This window comes from Caenorhabditis briggsae, assembly GCF_000004555.2.
Source record: "Caenorhabditis briggsae complete genome, chrIII, whole genome shotgun sequence".
Classification (NCBI taxonomy): domain Eukaryota; kingdom Metazoa; phylum Nematoda; class Chromadorea; order Rhabditida; family Rhabditidae; genus Caenorhabditis; species Caenorhabditis briggsae.
The window spans coordinates 4142498-4161545 of record NC_013490.2 but is presented as its reverse complement, the minus strand read 5'-3'; the positions used below and the strand labels follow the sequence as shown (position 1 = coordinate 4161545).

General features: G+C 35.9%; 4 protein-coding genes across 4 annotated transcripts; all 4 read right to left on the bottom strand.

The window, feature by feature from the left end:
• Positions 1-836: 836 nt before the first annotated feature.
• On the bottom strand, positions 837-3796 carry Cbr-pxl-1 (the record flags this gene model as incomplete). Its single annotated transcript, XM_002641134.1, has 5 exons — positions 837-1115; positions 1909-2043; positions 2423-2518; positions 2974-3147; positions 3710-3796. The coding sequence occupies 5 exons, from the start codon at positions 3794-3796 to the stop codon at positions 837-839; spliced, it is 771 nt and encodes a 256-aa protein (XP_002641180.1).
• A 1026-nt stretch (positions 3797-4822) lies between these two features.
• On the bottom strand, positions 4823-7170 carry CBG25841 (the record flags this gene model as incomplete). The annotated part of the gene is made up of 2 exons (XM_045243630.1): positions 4823-4854; positions 7116-7170. 2 exons carry the CDS (start codon positions 7168-7170, stop codon positions 4823-4825), a joined length of 87 nt encoding a protein of 28 aa, XP_045098856.1.
• Positions 7171-7486: 316 nt separating this feature from the next.
• On the bottom strand, positions 7487-9293 carry CBG09042 (the record flags this gene model as incomplete). Its single annotated transcript, XM_045243629.1, has 5 exons — positions 7487-7503; positions 8106-8208; positions 8252-8328; positions 8402-8533; positions 9248-9293. 5 exons carry the CDS (start codon positions 9291-9293, stop codon positions 7487-7489), a joined length of 375 nt encoding a protein of 124 aa, XP_045093907.1.
• A 7033-nt stretch (positions 9294-16326) lies between these two features.
• Cbr-dpff-1 lies at positions 16327-18615 on the bottom strand (the record flags this gene model as incomplete). The annotated part of the gene is made up of 7 exons (XM_045243628.1): positions 16327-16476; positions 16533-16765; positions 16817-16906; positions 17791-17890; positions 17934-18157; positions 18199-18452; positions 18533-18615. 7 exons carry the CDS (start codon positions 18613-18615, stop codon positions 16327-16329), a joined length of 1134 nt encoding a protein of 377 aa, XP_045093906.1.
• Between the last annotated feature and the right edge of the window lie 433 nt (positions 18616-19048).

The following is a 19048-nucleotide window of genomic DNA, read 5'->3' as shown; positions in this document are numbered from 1 at the left end:
TCGAGATAAATCAGGTCAAAGTTAGGGGCTCATCTATTACAGGTTTGAGGTTCTACAATGTCTCATGTTTTCTTCTATGATCATTCATTATATATTTAATCTGTCATAAAAACCATCAATTCTTTTTTGCAAAATTTCACATTCATTCCATCAAAACCTTTAAAAAATCAAAATCTATATTATAAAAAACTACATATCAAAAAAAGACAATTCAATAGTAGAGTGGGAGGGAGAGGGATGCATGCAAAATTTTAAAAAAAAATTACAAAAAAAGAAATCAATAAACATTTTCCTCTTCGAAATAAGTGACATCCATTGGGCATTGTTGTGCAAAGTGAGAGTTGCCCTGTTGAGTGAAAAATTGAAAAAAAATTGAGCGAATTTTTGGTTTTTTGATAAAAGAAAATGCGATGAAAAGTGATTGGGAGAATTGATATGGCGGACTTTTTGGGTGTTTTTTATATTACAAAGGACAAGTGGGAGTGGTTCAGAGACAAATTCTAGAACCTAGAACCTAGAACTTCCCTATACGTACACTTTTAGTTCAATTATCTCAATTACTGGGAAAGGGATCAAAATTTTGTCAACTGATGAAATATGGGTGACGACATTATGATAAAGATTTCATTAGTTGACAAAATTTTGATATCTCTCACAGGAAAAGAAATAAATAAGCTCAAAGTTAACTATTAGGGAATACGGTAACCGAAAAGAAAAGCTAAAATGTAGTTCTAGAATTTGCAACTCTGAGCAGAACAACCACAAACCAAAAGACATCAGAAGACACGAAAAAAAAATGCAAAAAGAGCAAAAAAAGAAGAAAGAAGTCAATAGAATTAGGCAGGAGTCAATGCATACGTATTATTGTAACACTTATGACAGAATGGACGACGGTCGACTTCCTTGAATGTTCCTTTCGTTAGCTGATGATTACAGTATGAGCATCTAAAGTGCTCCGGATGGAACTTCCGTCCCATCGCCGCCACACACCGCCCGTTGATGGCTCCACGACACTGTGAACAGATGGATCCACGTGTCTCATGGTAGTGTCGCTCACACAATGGAGTTCCGTTGTGCTCGAAGAAGTTTCCACCGTTGAAACCGACTCCGCAGTGCTGAAATGAGCAATCGACATAGATTTAGGGGAGAAAGGACACGTGGCAAGGCACTTCAAAACTGAAGCTAAAGAGAGAAAAATTGAAGCTAAAAAGGGAATAAATTCATGCTCAACTGAATTATAGTTAAGAATACTAAAATTATCTACAGTCCCAAAAAATAAAATATTCTATAGGATAGTTTAATGTAAAGTTGGATAAATTTTTCCGTTTTCCGGAAAATTCCCTTTCTGTTGAAGATTTTTCGAAAACTTTGATGTTACTTGGCTTGGTAAAAAAAAGCAAAAAAGATTTCGATTTGTTGGGAATCGAACTCGGGTGCTGAGATTTGCAGTCTAGCTCGCTAGCCACTATGCTAACCGGGCGGCAGAGAACGGCCGCCGGAAGAGTTGGTAGAAAAGAGTGCGCAAAAGGAGATACGACCCGGTCTCGAATATTATAATTTCCAATTTGGGGACTAAATTTCGAAAAGTTAGAAACTTCAAAATCTCAAAACCTTCAAAATGCTAGAGTTTATAACTTCTGCACTATGTAAAAAAACCCAGCTATTTCGATTTCTAGAAGCCACAAATTTTAAAATACAATGTTTTAAGCCACTCTGCACACTGTCAAAAATGGATCATTCTGTCATCATTACAAGAAAAAAGAACAAATAGGGTAAGGAAAAAACGAAAGACGAATATAGATAGACACCGGACATAAACATACCGCACATTCGTTTTTCGATGGTTTCTTTAATTTTTCGATTTTTGACTTTTTTCATTTTCTGAATTTCTGAATTCAAAAGGGGTACCTGGCAAACGAAGCAGTCTGGATGCCAATGAGTTCCGAGAGCCGTGATGAAGTTTGAGGTGATTGGTTGGGAGCATCCGTTGCATTTTGGTGCGAATAGACGGAAGAAATCACGTTTGCAGTAGGTTTGGCCGTTCTGAGATTATTTTTTTCAATAGCTCTTTTAAAGCTATAAGCTTTGATTTTCAGAGGATTACGACAAATGCTCAAATAGAAACTATTTCCCACGCGCAATTCGAGCTCAATTATCTCGGTTACTGTAAGAGATATCACAAATTAGTCAACTAACAAAATGTTTATCATAAAACCATAAATATTTTATCAGTTGACAACTTTTTTGTATCTCTTACAGGAACCGAGGTAAATTGACTCAAAGTTGAAAGGGGAATTTCATTACAGGTTTGACGGTTATAAACCTTTTCAAGGACTGCAGTGTTTGATTTGAATCAAAAATCGTAAATTTCTAACATCTCCTCATTTAACATTTTATTCTGATCTCTACAAAATAAACCAACCTTCTCATGGAATCCGTCTTCTCCAAATGGTTGGTTGCACTCGGCACAGGTGAAGCATTCAATATGGAAATTCTTGTTCATCACATTCACACATCTCTGAAAATAAATGATTGATCAGTTTAGATTCAGTTTTAGGTTCAGATAACGATCCGGAGTCGCTGGAACCATACTTGTAAAATGGGCCTTCGCGGATCTACCATAGTTTCTTTTAGAATCAATATTTGTGGATCAAGTGAATTGGATATGTTAGAATCGACGAGTACTACAAAATGATAGTAATTAAAAACTGTATCTTGTCAATGAACAAAGTTACAAACAAAAAAATCAGGCAAGTCCCGGAAAAGCCGTGGCAGTCATTTTATGGATTATAATAGATAAGATACAGTTTTGCGAATAATTTAATTTTGTAGCACTCTTCAAGTTCTTTCATATCCAATTTAGCTGGTTCAAAAGTTTACATTCTGAAAGAAACTATGTCAACACCCGCGAACGCAAGCCAGGGCCCGTTACATAAGTGTCAAAATTCAAAAGTTTCAAACAACAAATCTTACATCAGTAATAGCACGATGACATCCTTGACACTTTGGACTGAATTGGTTATGGTAGTCTTCCTCGCAGAACGCACGTCCGTTTCTCTCGAAGAACGGACGTTGACCGAGTTCCGTTCCGCATTCACAGCATGTGTAGTGCTCCGGGTGCCACATTTTTCCCAAAGCGATCACGACCTGAAAGATGAAAATAGAAAAAAAAATAGTCGAAATGGTACAATTTCTTTTAGGAGGGTACAAAAATCGGAATAACGATGCAACATTTCGTCTAATAGAAGTCAACACTAAACGCGCACTTCGAGCTCAATTATCTCGGTTGCTATGAAAGATATCAAAAAGTGGTAAACTAAAAATTGTTCATCATTATATCAGCAATATTTTATCAGTTGACAACTTTTTTATATCTATTACAGGAACTGAGATAAAATCGGTCAAAATAAAAGGTCCTTCTATTAAATTATGTCAATCGCATGTGGTTGCGTCTCTGTTGTCTGCGTATGGCAATCAGTTAGGAAGCAACTGTCTATACTTCCAATTTGAGCTCAATTATCTCAATTTCTGTAAGAGATACCCAAAATCTATCAACTGATAAAATATTGCTGACATTATGATAAATAATTTATCAGTTGATTGCTTTTTCATATCTTTGACAGGGATCGAAATAATTGAGCTCAAACTTTACATCGTGGGGCCCCTTTATTACAGGTTTGAAAGTATTTTTTCTCAAAATTAACCCTACCTGTCCAATAATTGGCTTTCCACACGCCGCACAATCTCCTTTTGGAATCGTATTGACTCCGTGCTTCGAGCTCAATTCCCCATTCATTGTTCCGATCATCGAGTCCGAATGCAGGGGGTCTCTCGATGGAGACCGTCCGTTCGATCTCTGCAAAATTTTTATGATTTTATGATTTCCTTTTTCAAACATGAAGTTTTATGACGTTTGTTCGTTGTGAGACCCGTTCCCCGAAGTGACCCAGGTTTTATTTGTCAACACAACAATAAAATGTTGGAGATTGGGTTCGGCTGAATTGTGTATTCTGAAGGAATGGGGAATATTTGCAAAGGCAAAGTTAGAACGCTTGCTAAAAAGTAGAGTAAATTTGTGAAAAAATTGGCTGGGCGATCAGAAATCTTTTAAAAACTGAAACATCATAAAGTACCGTAGTATCTGTAATACATAGGCTCATAATTTTTCACTTTGAGCTCAATTATCTCGGTTCCTGTCAAATATATCAAAAAGTCGGCAACTAATAAATTGTTTATCATAATATTAGAAGCATTTTATCAGTTGACAAATGTTTGATATTTTACACAGGAATCGAGATAATTGAGTTCAAAGTCAACGGTTCGGATGAGCTTCTATTTTTCAACCTCTTCCTCAGGGTGGGCTTCTATTAGAGATGGGCTTCAATTAGAGGGTGGGCTTCTATTTTTCAATGAATAATTTTCAAAAAAATTTTTGTTCAAAAAATTAGAAATTTGACAATTCGGAAGATAAGAATTCCGAACTTCGGTGTTTTTTTTAAATTAGAAGTTTTAATTCTGCAATATTATTGAAATTGAGAACGTTTTGATCTTAAGGTCTCAGAATCGACAATTTCTGAACACCTCAAAGTTATTCAGAATTAAAAAATACGAAAATAAATTTTTAGGGACTGAAAAATTTGGGATACTTTCCATTTTTCGGAAAATCCACTTGATTTTTCAAGCTATCCGGGCGGTTGAAAACGGCCGTTTGAGGAGTTGGTACAAAACAGTGCAAAAAAGGAGGATATTCACCTGTCGAATCCTCGAATTTCAAGTTTCTGCGCAAAAACCAAAGCCTGAAAATCTAAAATTCCGAGATTCTCTATTTAAATACCATTGTGAAGCTTCGAAATCCTCTCTATATCTCATCAAAACAAACTTTTCCAGTTTTTTCCTAAAAATTGATACTTTTCATCATCCTCCAGTAGTTTTTGTCCCACATGACCAAATCCTATTTCCTCAAAACTCAAAAACCATTCTTTTTTCCCTCCAAACTGTCTCTTTTCTTCCTCTACCTTCATTTACACCCCCGCGTTTTTGCGTTGGGGGCTCTTTTCGTTAACTAAAGAGTCGTTTTGTTTATTTTCTCTCTGCGTCTCTTCATCTCACACACTATTTCCGGTTTCACGTAGCTTCACCGGGGCGCGAAACAGAGAGGAGAAAGGTAAAATAAAAGAAGATTTTACAAACAAAATTCCCTTTTTCTTCTGCTACTGGCATCATCTCATAGAGGTGTGCGGCGCTTCCTTACTATGTTGTAAATGACAAAAAAAATTGAAAGCAAATAGTAAAAAGAAGGAAGAAAAATTGGAAAAGAAGAGGAAGAAGAGTTTCATGGTCATCTGAATTTTATGGGGGAAACCAGAAGGCACTTCTTCTTGTGCATTTCGGATTAATGGAATCCAGAGATGGGAAACATGGACAGAAAGATGAGCAATACTATGCAAATCAAACGGATGTCGTTGTTTTGGAATTTTCGGGAAGTTGTGAAAGGGGGCGGAGCCAGTTTCATGGAGCATTTTTAGGGGTTTTTGGACAATTGAGAATGATAGAAATGGACAAGTGGATTTGGAGACTCTTGAATTTCCGAAAATGTGAGAGTTCTAAAAATCAGCGATTCGAAAATCTAGTCGAAAGTTTAAGATTTGAAAATTCCAGAACCAGAAATTCGAGTCAAAATATATGAATCATAAGGTAACAAGGTTCGGGAACTATGAATCTGACGAATCTCAGAATCGCAGAATCTCAGAAACTCAGAATCGCAGAATCTCAGAATCTCAGAATCTCAGAATCTCAGAATCTCAGAATCTCAGAATCTCAGAATCTCAGAATCTCAGAATCTCAGAATCTCAGAATCTCAGAATCTCAGAATCTCAGAATTTCAGAATTTCAGAATCTCAGAATCTCAGAATCTCAGAATCTCAGAATCTCAGAATCTCAGAATCTCAGAATCTCAGAATCTCAGAATCTCAGAATCTCAGAATCTCAGAATCTCAGAATCTCAGAATCTCAGAATCTCAGAATCTCAGAATCTCAGAATCTCAGAATCTCAGAATCTCAGAATCTCAGAATCTCAGAATCTGAGAATCTCAGAATCTCAGAATCTCAGAATCTCAGAATCTCAGAATCTCAGAATTTCAGAATCTCAGAATCTCAGAATCTCAGAAGCTCAGAATCTCAGAATATCAGAATTTCAGAATTTGAAAAAAATTTGAAAAATTCTGAAATTCTAAAATTATTCAAAGATTCTAAAATTTCAACAATTCGGAAATGAAAAAACGCGAAGAGTCTTATTTCTATCTTTCCGATTTCTCGAGTTTTGAAACCTCTGAATTTCATAAATTAATTTCAGATTTTTTGAAGCTTTACCTTTTTCCAGCCAGGATTTTACAATAGAAATTTCTCAGTTCTCTGAGTGTTCATATAGTTTTTTGAAATTTTTTGATTTTAAGGAAGCTAGGTCTCGACACGAACAAGCGTCTTTCAGGATTTGTATTTCGAATTTTATGATACAAAAAAAAAACTCACGACATCAGAATAGGAGTGTGCCTGGCTTGGTGGTCCGAGTGACTTGCGGGAACTATAAACAGAATGCTGATGTTGTTGTTGATTATGGGTCTGTTGGGCATAATTTGGACCATTGTAATGGTCAAGCCTTTGTTGGAGTTCGCGCATCATCTCGAGCCGATAGGGGGACGGTGGGAAAAGTGATAAGAAGAGATTTTTTGGGTTTTTTCGGGGAAGTAGGTACTCCCGCCCTTTCTCTATTACTCTGAATCTCTCTTTTTTTGACAAACAATAGGAAGAGAGATCTTCTCTCTCTCTCTCTCTCTCTCTCTCTCTCTCTCTCTCTCTCTCTCTCTCTTCCGAAATGATTTGCGACACACGGGAGCAGGAGTCTCTTCTTGCTCCACGGGAATGTTGTAGCAGTAATATGCGTGTTTTAGGCCCCGTGTGTATGTGTGTTATTAGTCGTTTTTGCTGCTCAGAATTTGTGTTTGAGTGAGAGATTAAGAGACGCAGAGGGATGGATGGCACACGGGAGCAACGGAGGACAAGTAAATGTACCTATGACCCTGGAACCGCAGAAATGTCCTCAAGGCAAGAGAGGAAGCGGGGAGCAAAAATGTACTGGGGGATTTGAATTATAGGCTTGACCATTTGAGACATGTTGGAAATCTTATAAACACTGGGATTCACTGGATTCCTGGATTCCTGGATCCCCAGATTTCTGCATTTCTGAATTTCAGGATTCCTATATTTCAAAATTACAGAGTTCTTGGATCCCTAGATATTAGGATCCTGGATCCTGAATCCGGGATTCTTGAAGTTCTTGATTTTAGGATTTCAAGATCTTTGTATATCAGGATTCCAGGATTTCTGGTTTCTTAAATTATTTAATCTGGAGCATTAATCTGGAGCATTCATTAATCCGAAAATCGGTTTTCAAAATTCCGAATTCGGTCTTAAATAGCCTAAATATTGTCTAATAGTAAGAACGGCCTGAAACGGTCCGAAAAAAAGAGTCGATTTTTAACTTGAAAACCTTTGAAAATGGCCCCGAAAGGTGTAATTTTCACCTCTAAAAGCCTAAAATTGCCTAAAAATGATATAATTCGGGAATCCTGAGTTTTCATGTTTTCGAAATGTGTTTTTGAATTCTCAAATGTTGAATTTTGTATTATAGTAATTAGATTTCAGAAATTTTCCAGAGCCATTTTTAAATTGCAGAAACTCATAATTATAAATATTGTAAACATTCTAATAGAAGGCTACACTTTACCTGCACCGTGATTCAATTTATCTCGGTTCCTGTAAAAGATATCAGAAAGTAGTCAACTGATGAAGTGTTTGTTATAATGTCAGAAACATTTTATCAGTTGACAACTTTTTCGTATCTTTCATAACAAACGAGATAAACTGGCTTGAAGCTGACCCTCCTATTAAAGGTTTAACGGTAGCTTGACCAAATTCTCTTTTTTAAAAGATTTTAAAATTCCCATTTAAATCGCAATTTTTTTCCAAATTCCCAGCAAGTCAGAGTCCCAAGTTTTCAGATGTGGTTAGTTTCTAAAATTTCAAACAACAAAAAAAACAAGAGTTACCTGCTCGCTTGAATGGGTTCCTCGACTTGAGACAAAAGACTCTGAACACTTGGACGAGATGAACGACGAGAATAGACTGGTTGGTTAGGTTCTGGTCCATTCTCTACAGAAAAAATTCAATGGACATGAAACTAGACAAAACAAACCATAAATTCTTTCAGGACTCTTTGAATATTCTCTTCCTTCGGATGCTCTTCTTTTGTAATTTGACACATTTCCGTTACTGAAAAACCAAATCACGCGGTTAGATAAACATTTAGGTTAGAACAAGGATTAAATAGAATTCAAAACGTTACCTTTGAGACTCCATAGTTCTTTGAAGATCATAAGAATCTCCTCCAAAATCATCACGACCTGGGAACGACGGTCGCTGATATGAGCTCTGCGGAGGACTTCAGTCGTGTGCTGGAGGTCCGAAAGAAGGGCTTCTGAAAAAAATTTAGGTGGTTTGAATTGTAAAAAACAAAGAAATTTGGTTTTAATTTTTTTTTCTATCAGTTCTATCAGGGAAAAAATTGAAGGTTTTTGGCATTGGCCGAATTTGGAAAGTCTCAAAAAGCAGACCAATTTTAATGGACATTTTCAAAGATTTCTCAAAGTATCGACAAAAATATAAAGTTCCTTTTTTCAAAACAAAAATTAGATTCGATTCGATTCACAAATTTGCCGTCTTCTAGTTTCTGAATCTCTAAATTTTTCGCTTTTCAGAAGTTTTCCCATCGTCAACATAGAAGACCACCCAAAACGTCAACTTTGAGCTCGACTATCTCGGTTACCATGAAAGATATCACAAATTTGTCAACTGATAAAATGCTTATCATTTTGTCATATATATTTTCTCAGTTGACAAATTTTCGATATCTTCTGAACGAACCGAGGTAATTGAGCTCAAATTTGGCTGTTTAGACGGGCTTCTATACGACATACTCACATTTTCCTTTTCTTGAAAAATTACGGGATTTTATTGGGCATTTACTTAAGTATAAGAACCCAATTATAATCTCGTTCGGAACCCACTAAACCCATAAAATCCCTCAAACTATTTCCGTTTCATAGAATTCTAAAGAATTTCAAAACTACTCCACGCTTCCATGACTTTCTCTATTCATCTATTCAGATTTTAAAATTTCTTTTCCGTTTACCTAGAGCCGGTTTAACCGCATCGGCGAAACGATCGTCGCTTGGCATTTTACTGGAAAAAATAAGGAAAAATATAAAAATATGAAAACAGAAGGGTCCTTGTAGTCTTGAAGAAGTGCCAAAAATATGTGTGAAGAAAGGGGTACTAAAAGAGAAGAAAAAGAGGAAAAAAAAGGAAAAAAAAAGAAGAGAAAAAGATTTATGGAGATGACAAAAAATAGAGGAGTCTGAGGCATCTGGAGACATGAAAAAATGAAGAATGCTCTTTTTTTATTTTTAGGAAAAAAACGGAGACTTTGAACTTCAAAAGATCTCAAGTAGATAAAGATCATCGTCGTGATGCTAAAGCTCCTTTTTGGAAAGTTTTTGGAGGATTCGAAAAAGTAAAATTTTCAGAACTTCAAATCTAAAGAATCAGAGAATTCAGATTTCCGATTTTTTAAGAACTTAAAACATCCGAGATTCAAAAATTCTGAAATTCCGAAATCCAATAATCCAGAGGTATCTATAAATCTAGAAATCCAGAAGTACTAGCAAGATCAGAAGTTCCGAGAAATTTTGAAAATTTCCAAAACCCAAAAAGTCAAAATTTTCGAAAATTCGAAAAAATCAAAAAATCAAAAAATTTTAACTTCAGAAATTCCGAAAATTCAACTAGACAATTTATTAAACTCTAAAAACTTATGAATCTTGAGCATCAAGAATCATTTTACGCGGAACTAAAAGACTATAAGAAAATTAATTAGACTAATTGGGTGCTTAATCTAATCAGTTTGTGATTAGATGTCTTAATTAGTTTTTTTTTGCAAAAAAACATGAAAGAATGTAAGCTGATTTCTGATTTCAAACTGAAAAGAAAACATAGTTTTATTATCTCGATAATTAATGGTAACTTAATTCAGAATTGCTAATTTTTCAATTTATGAACTCAAAATTTTTATCCCACTTCAAAAACTGTCTTTTCCAAAACATTCCACAACAAAAACAACAGAATAAAAACAAGGAACCACTCTTCTTCTTCTTCTTTTCTCGAAATCTGGCCCCTAATCTTGAGAGTTTAGGTTTTTGAAAAAAAAGATAGAGGAAATAGTTTATAAGATGAAGAGACGGAGAGAAAAGAAACGACACATAAACGACACATAGTGGCAAAAAAGAGCGCCAGTTTTGTTTTTGAATTTCGGAAAAGAAAAAGAAGAAAAGGAATCGGAGAAGAAGAACAGGACACACCCCTTGGAAGCAAGAAGGGGGAATTGAATTCTGAGATTTAGGAGGAAGAAAAAAGAGAACATGAATCAAAATTTGTTGAATAGGAGATATGTGCGGAATGGACAGTATTGGACAGTTTAAAAAATTGAGAGAAAAAAACAGAATGCCTATCCAAACCATCAACTTTGAGCTCAATTATCTCGATTCCTGTAATAGATATCAAAAATCTGTCAACTCATAAAATACTGGTTTCTCATAATATCACTAAAATTTTATCAGTAGACAAATTTTTGACATCTTTCACAGAAATTGAGATAATCGAGCTTAAAGATAACGGCTCGATCGGTCTTCTATGAGAGGAAATACGGTAACTTTTGTTGGCAAAATATTATCAGCCATGAAAATGTATTGAGTTTTTGCAGACAGTTTAGATGACTGCGTTCAAAAAGAGGAACAAAAATCGTACCAGACTAGCTGAAATAGTTTATATGGTCAAACGAAGAAAAAAAAGTTTCTCTGGAAACCTGGAAACTCAACAAATATCACATAGTTTAGCTCCGATTTTCTATATCTCCTAACTGATAAAAAACTAAAAGCTTCTTGAAAAATGTACAAAAAACGCGTCAAGGGTTTGCGAGGAATGTTGCATGTGCTTACTACTCCTCCTCTTTTGATGACAAGTTTCTTTGCCGACGGTGGATATAAATATAGATTTAGGGGTAGAAAAGAAAGATAGAGAGATTTAGAAAAACGGTAATCCAAATAAAACGAGCGAGGGGGTTTCAAGTAGTCGAGAAGAAGACGAAAAAAAAGTTGCATCAAGAAAACGAGAGGGATCAATAGAAAAAAGTGATTGGAAGAATAGAAGAGGGATGAAATCACAGCTGTTCGTGTTGCTAAACAGACAGAAAAATGTGGAATCATGAGAAGAAGAAGAAGTGATAGAAAAGAAGAAAAAGAAGAAGGTGGGCGGAAGTGATCAGAGATTTTGAGAAATGTGGATGAAATTAAAAGAGAGATAGGCATGAGGATACATATTGTAGTTCTTTGGAAAGAGCAAAAGAAGGAAAGCTTTGAATGCAGATCACTGTACTTCCTCTGATAGAACGGGATTTCGTTTTTGCTCTTTGACGTAATGGTCTTTTTGTAAGAGGGCATAAAACCTGTAATGGAACGGTCCCCTAACTCTGAGCGAATTTATCTTTACTCCTGTCAAAGATATTAAAAAGTTGTCAACTAATAAATTGTTTGTCAAATTATCAGAAGTATTTTGTCAGTTGACAGATTTTTGATATCTTTATTAGCAACCGAGATAAACTAGCTCAAACTTGACAGTGTGGGAACCCTTCTATTACAGCTATTACGGCATCTCAATTTCTGTAAGAAATATCTGTTGATCATAACATCAGGAACATTTTAATATAAACTAGTAGTTTATCCCTCGTCTCATACATCGCAAGGACATAACAGATTTACAGAAATTTTTTTATTTTTTACAGAGATTCAAATAATGAATTTCAAAGTGCTCAAAGTGCAAGTATCCGGATGGCGTTCTAATTGCGGAAATACGGTATTTCAGACAGTAGCTCACTATTAGTATCATTTTTAACAAAAACAAAAAAAAATCATAGAAGGGATTATAATTGTTGTAACTATAATTATAAGTTTTATATTGTATGATTCACTGATTTTCAGTAATCAAAGTCAAAGTATCTTCCTCAAAGAAAGACAGAGAATCGAAATGCATTTCTAGTCATTACACCAACTATTTAACTAGTACTTTTTCATAGTTTTTGGTAATATCTGAAAATAATAAGAACTGAATATACGCTAAAATCTGGAATAGAAATACCCTCACGCGGTCAAGTTTGAGCTCAATTATCTCAATTCCTAAGCAAGCTATCAAAAATGTGCTAACTGACAAAGCTCTTCTGACATTATGATAAGCATTTCATTAGTTTACCACTTTTTGTTATCCTTCACAGGAACCGAGAGAAACTGGCTGAAATTTGAAAATTAGGGAGCTCTTCTGTGGAGGGTCAACATCTTCTATTACAGATCTTACGGTAGTTTAGTAGTTATTGGAAATTTCCTAATTTCAAAAAATGCCTTTTAGAGTCTATCCAAAGAAATATTATGTAAGTGGCTGCATAGCACAGATGGTTAGAAGTGAAGGAGGACACACACTTTGGAATGAGAAAAAGATATCAAATATCAGGTTACATTCCACTGGGTGGGGCCAGAGAGAGAGAGAGAGAGAAAAGGTGCTCAAGGATTCTTGTATTTTCTGAGAAAGGAATGGATGGAGAGGTCAAAGGTCTCATTTAGGTTCTAGGAGAAAACATTTCTAGAATGATTCCTAAAACATTTGGAATCCCAGCTAAATTGACTTCCTAGACTACAAAAAAACTTCGAAATTTCATCGTTAATAGAAATTTTTGGATCTGTTATGTTTGAGCTTAATTATCTCGGTTCCTATAAAAAATATCGAAAAAATATCAACTGATAAAATGTTGCTGATATTATGATGAACAATTCATCATTTAACAACTTTCTTTGTATCTTAGAAAGGAACCGAGATAATTGAGTTTAAAGTAAACGTATATGATGGGCTTCTGTTAGAGCATTTATAGTAGGTGACTTGGGAAGTATTTTAACGTTTTGCCGGTTTTAAATAATTTTTTCTCCATTTTTTTTATGAAGGTCATCTTCATGATTTTTTGGTTAAATTTCAAAACTAAAAACTCACCCAGCCGATCTACTGCTGTTGTCATCTTCTACCTCTCCGTCTTATTGCTTTGTTTCTGAAAAACGAATAAAATTCAAATGGATTTCAATTCCAAAAAACAGAACGATGTCTTGTCCTTGGAGAATCCAAGGAACACACTGCTTCATATTGTAATTATACCGACACGGATGAGTGGCACGGGGAACCAAGGAAAATGGGTTAAAAACGAAGAAAAAGAGAATGAATACCGTGGGAGAAGCTTCTAGGACACACCAAAAAAGAACTCAAAGAAGAAAAAAAGAGGGTAATGCATCAGAAAAAAGAGAGAGGGAAGAGAGAAAAGAGAGTGCACATTATAATGATGTCGACGTCATACAGTACCTGATGACCCCAGTTGTCTCTGCGTCTCTCTCTAGCTTATACTATTTCTCTCTGCTCTCATGCCATTCAAATGGTCAGCAGAAAGGATAGAGACGGATGAGGAAGGAAGGGGTTATCTTGATGAAAGAGGTGGTTCTACGGGAGGTGGTAAAAAAACAAAACCGTACTGATGAATCATTTGAAGGGAGAGAGAGAGAGTGTGGAAGAGGAAGAGACGCAGAGAGGGAGGAGTAGAAGAAGAAGTTTATGTTTTCTACTGTTGGTGGCAGAATAAACATTTGTATATATACATTTATATAATTGGAACTGAAAAAGGGCGACAAAAAATGATTGATGGTTAGGTTGGAGTAACAAACTAGTTCGATTTATGGAAGAGTCCAAAAAATAATATGAAGTTTCGGATTTTCAGTGTATACGAACTTCCAGAAATTTGTAACTCGAATGTATGAGTTTTTTTCGAAAAAAAAAATAGAAAAAACACAAAATTTCCAAGATACCAGAAAATTGACTATAACTAGGCTGAAAACCAACCAATCTAGATGAAACTTTGATTTTTTGAATTTTACGAGTCAAAAGCTTCAAAATGAGTATACCCATGCTCAGGTTCATAAAAATTTGAATTTCGGGTTAGAGGCGCAGTGTTTTTGGCTTCTCTGATTCTAGCCTTGTTAACGAATAAGGCGGTAACTTGTCTCGTTTTGGTCATTTTTCGAAAATTCAAGAATTTTGAGTTTTGTGCGTCCAGTGCTTCAAAGCGAGTATACTCATGACTATATTCCTTTAAGTTTGAAATTTGAGTTTTAATGCGCACAGGGTTGTCCGAAAAATGAAATCTGAGGAAAGTTGGTCATGATTATACTCATTTTAAAGCTGAAGACTAGCTAAGTATGAAAATCAAAATTTCATTAAAATTGAACAAGGTTCAGCAAAGTTAATGTTATTTCTCTGAATATTTAGGATTTTTAAATTTTTTCGAAAAGTTAAACTTTTCAAATTTGGCCATGTTTATACTCATTTTGAAGCCCTTGACTAGCCTAACTCAAATATTTTTGAGCTTCTGAAAACTGCCAAGAACGAGCCAAGTTACAACCCTATTTGTTAACGAGGCTAAAATCAGAGAAGTGAAACACAAGTCTCTAACCCAAAATTCAGGCTTGATTATACTCATTTTGAAGCTATGGATGCACAAAACTCAAAAATCAAAGTTTCATCTAGATTGGGTGGTTTTCAGCCAAGTTATAGTCAATTTTACGAAAATTGGGAAACTTTTGATTTTATAAAATATCAAATTATCAGGAGGGAGCTGATATTCCAACGTTTCATACAATTTTTTTTTGAATTTCCAAAAATTCTCAAAAATCTCTTTTAGTTTCTTTCGAATTTTGTGAAATCTTGAAAAGAAAAATTCTAAATTATTCCCTAAATTTCGGAAACTGACCATCATAAAACCCACGACCATCATAACATATTTGAGAGAGTGAAAACACCCATAAAAATAGATATTCTCTCTTCTTCTTCCCCCTTTTTGTCCATTCAAATTCGTTCCGTCTGTTGTCCGGTTTTGTTCATTTTTGGAGAGACTAGAATCATGACGCCCCGTTCCCCAGAGAATTTTGTAATATTTTATGAGTTTTTTCACTTTCAACGAGAAAAGAGGAATCTGTTGTTAGTTTTCCCGACAAAACCTAATCGTTCCGTTCATTTTCTCTGGTCCATAAAAAAGCTGATTTGAATTTAGCGCCGAAATGTCGATGTACCGTAATCCGAAATACACTTTGGAAGGCAATTCGCGGCGAGACCCGCCAAAAATTAGTGAAAAAAAGAGTTTTATTGTTTTGAAAGTGTTTCTTTTTAATTGTTTTTAATAGGTTATTATATTTTTTAATAAACAATAGATTTAAAAAAAGAAGAGTCAATGCACTTGAAAATGTGAGAAAAAGGTTTCGAAAAAAGCCCTCGAGCCTGCAAAAAATGATTCGAGGAGAGTGGTGGTGGAGGTGTTTATCTTCTCAGTGACTCATCTAAAAAAGGGCAAAAAAACGGGAATCTTCTTTTTCGAACGACTACAGTTGTATTCAGAAGTCGGGTCTCTTTTAAAAGTACATTTGCACAAATCGGAAGTGTCAGAGCAAAGAAGAAGAAGAAGAAACTTCTTCTCCGGAAATATCTTCGGAAGGAGCGGGCAGACAAATTGAATCAACTATACCAAAAAAGAAGATTTCAGAAGATGGAGAAGAAAAGAAGAACAAACAAAAAGTGTTATTTTCTCCATGAGGAATCGATTCTTTCATAACTTTTTTTGGGTTTTTTTGGAGTTAAAAAAGCGGATGTCTTTAAGAAGACTGGATGATGAATAAGTAATAAGTAGCGAGAAATAGAGATAAAGAAGAAGAAATAGTGGTAAGTGGTAATTGTAGGTCATCCGATAAGATAAAGGATGTCTAGGGGATGAAACGGGATTCATCCTTGAAGCTGTAGTGGTTTCCTGAAAAAATGTTTCCAAAAAATCATTAATCTCATAAAACAGTTTATATATGGTCCAGGAATTGGTTTAGATTCGGGTACATAAAAGAATAATGGTTAGAATATTCGATATTTTAAAACTGGTTACATTTTTTTTGGTAAAACGAAGAGAGTGTTGAGTTGTTGACCAATTGGAACAGTGAAAAAATAAATTATTGAGGCGAGAATCCGAAATTGAAAAGTGAGAGATTATGCAACAGGAATGGGAAAATAAATATATAAGAAAATAGGAGAAAGTTATAATTATTTCTTCGCTGGAGCACTCGCTTTATCGCCAAACTCGATTTGACACAAACGGCATGAGTACTCATCATCAGGAGCCTTTTCGAGAGGCGGATTAAGACAATAGAGATGGTATCCACGGTCGCAGTCATCACAGAAGAGTAATTTATCCTGAAAAACCAATTTAAAACGAATTTTAATGAAAACAAAAAAGAATCAAAACTCACATCGTTTTCACTGGTTCCACAAATGGTGCAACTCTTGCACTCGAGACACTGCCACCCGCTTCTTTTAATAATCATGGTTACGTTTTGATTGAAGCTCATACACGACGGATGACCAGACCGTCCACAATCATGACAACTAACGAGGTCTTCGGGCAACCGAGAGTTTTTATTCATGTAGCTTGTACCATTGCAGAAATCACAGTTAGTAGATATATCGACACTAGGAGACAGTACTGAAAGTTATTCCAAATAATAGAAGATGGAAATACCATCAAGTGACTTACGAGAGTCCAACGAGTTACTAGTTTTTCTATCGTGCAAGTAGGCTTGATGGTAGCTTAGACCCGCGAGGCTCTTGTATTTCGCGTCGCATTCTGAAAAGGATAATTGGATTGAGATCTTGAAAAGTCACAGTATTTAAGCTGCCAGAACACTCAAACATGCTAATTTCTTATTTGTGCTTATATTTTTCTCTAGCTTTTAAAAATTAACTTCCTCTCGATCGACCCTTTTCGCGCGAGACAGAGACACCAGTGCTGGGTTGTCAACGGATTTTTAAAGGATCCCTCTCGCTCAAATTTCAATTTTAACAGAGGGATGAGACGCTAGGAGGGGAGAGGAAAGGATGAGAATCAGAAGACATTATAAAAGAGTTCTAGAAGATAACTTAACTTAGAAGTGCAGTTTCAAACATTCTACCTATCACGAGCACTATTGAATCGATGTTAGAAAATTGAAACCACGATACATCTACCATCTATATGTATACCGTATTTCCTCTCATAGAAGCCCACACAAAAAATCAACTTTGAGAAGTTATCTCGATTTCTGTAAGCGATATCAAAAATCTGTCAACTGATAAATTATTAATCATGATACCATTAATATTTTATCAGCTGACAAACTTTTGATATCTTTTAGAGAAATCAAAATAATAATTATAACTCAAAGTTGAAGCTTTGGATGTGCTTATATCAGAAGAAATGCGATATTTCAAAATGACTAGTAACTTTTTTTTGCATGCATAACAATAAAGCTCATGCAAAACCTTGATGTCTCTTCTTCTGCGAAGTGAGGAAGCTCAATATTGTCAAAATCAAAAAAGACACGATGGTGGTGTTCCCGGTAACTGACATGCTGTGGACAAAAAATTCTTTCGAATGAGAAAAAAGGTGCTAGAAAAGGACAAGGAGAGATCTATTCTCCGACGGTTGGGTATAGGCGAGAGGAATCCTTCCGAATCCGTACAACCACTCACTGTCACACTGATGCATCTTCTCTTCCGGCTCCTCAAATTTCACTTCTTTAACTGTGCGGGACGGGGTCGATCGGGAGGCTGATGAACGAGTTGTTGGTACCTAAAGAGGAATGCTGAAATATGCAAGCGAGCCTTACACTTACCTTCTTGCGAGATGAAGAATGTCCCTTTTGGTTGGTATTCATATGCCCCTTGCGGCGTTTTCCACGCGTCGACCATTCGTCTTCATCAGATCCGAACTCATCAGGAGAGAGCTCATCGTCTAGGACATAGTCCTCACGATACTCCTCCTTGATTTGGGTTTGACGAGAAGGTCTGGCGCTTGTTGAATCATTTGAATTATCCGAAACACTTTCTGCAAATCGAACTAAACGAACTAACAGAGCATGTTCAGTGAATAGTTCTTACCCATGGTACTGGTTGGAGCTTGCGGAGTAAGATGATCGATGGCAACTTGAATCGAAGGGTTTTCTCTTAAGAACATGTTCATCTCAATTGCATCCGATGGTTGATGCGATTTGCTCTTCTTCCATCGCTCGGTAGAAAATTGCATGACACAGTTTGGATCATTCGAAGAATACGCATGATCTGCTGTACGAGTGGCGAAACGAGCTTCTCTTTGAGCTGTGGCAGTTTGATGCTCATAGTAGGGGAACCGCAATCTGCAACTTTCAGGGGCTACAACTTTGCTTCAATATTCTTTGTCCAAAAGTAACTTTTAATCCCTTCTCCTCCAACTTACCGTTTTTTGCGATCCTCCATTTGCCGACTGTTCCATTTGATGCAGTTCCGCATCAGGTCCATATATCCGTTTTCCGAGATCATTGTCTGAAAGATTAGCTGTCGTATTTTATTTTTAAACGTTTTGATGTCTCAAATAAAGCTGTCCGGCGAAAACAAATACGGAAACAAGGCGACTCAATGCTGGATCGATACGCAGGACTCGAGCCGCTTTTTTGCCAACGGCCGCAAACACGGCGACGCAAATTTGCAGACAATACAGCGTGGACTCGTTGGCTTCAGGACCTTTCGTTCCCCATTTCACCTTCGTTTCCGGCCTAATATTCAGAAAATCTTTGAAATCCCGGGTCAAAATATTGTATATTTTATCTAGTTTCTTGAAACCTTACATTAGTCATAAATTAAAGGCGATTACGCTTACTAAAAACGCAGGACCCTCATCTCAGGCTCAAAATTTGATTTCCAATTTTTGAATATTTTCTGTCATAACGGTATGTCTTCAACGAGGATGCCTATC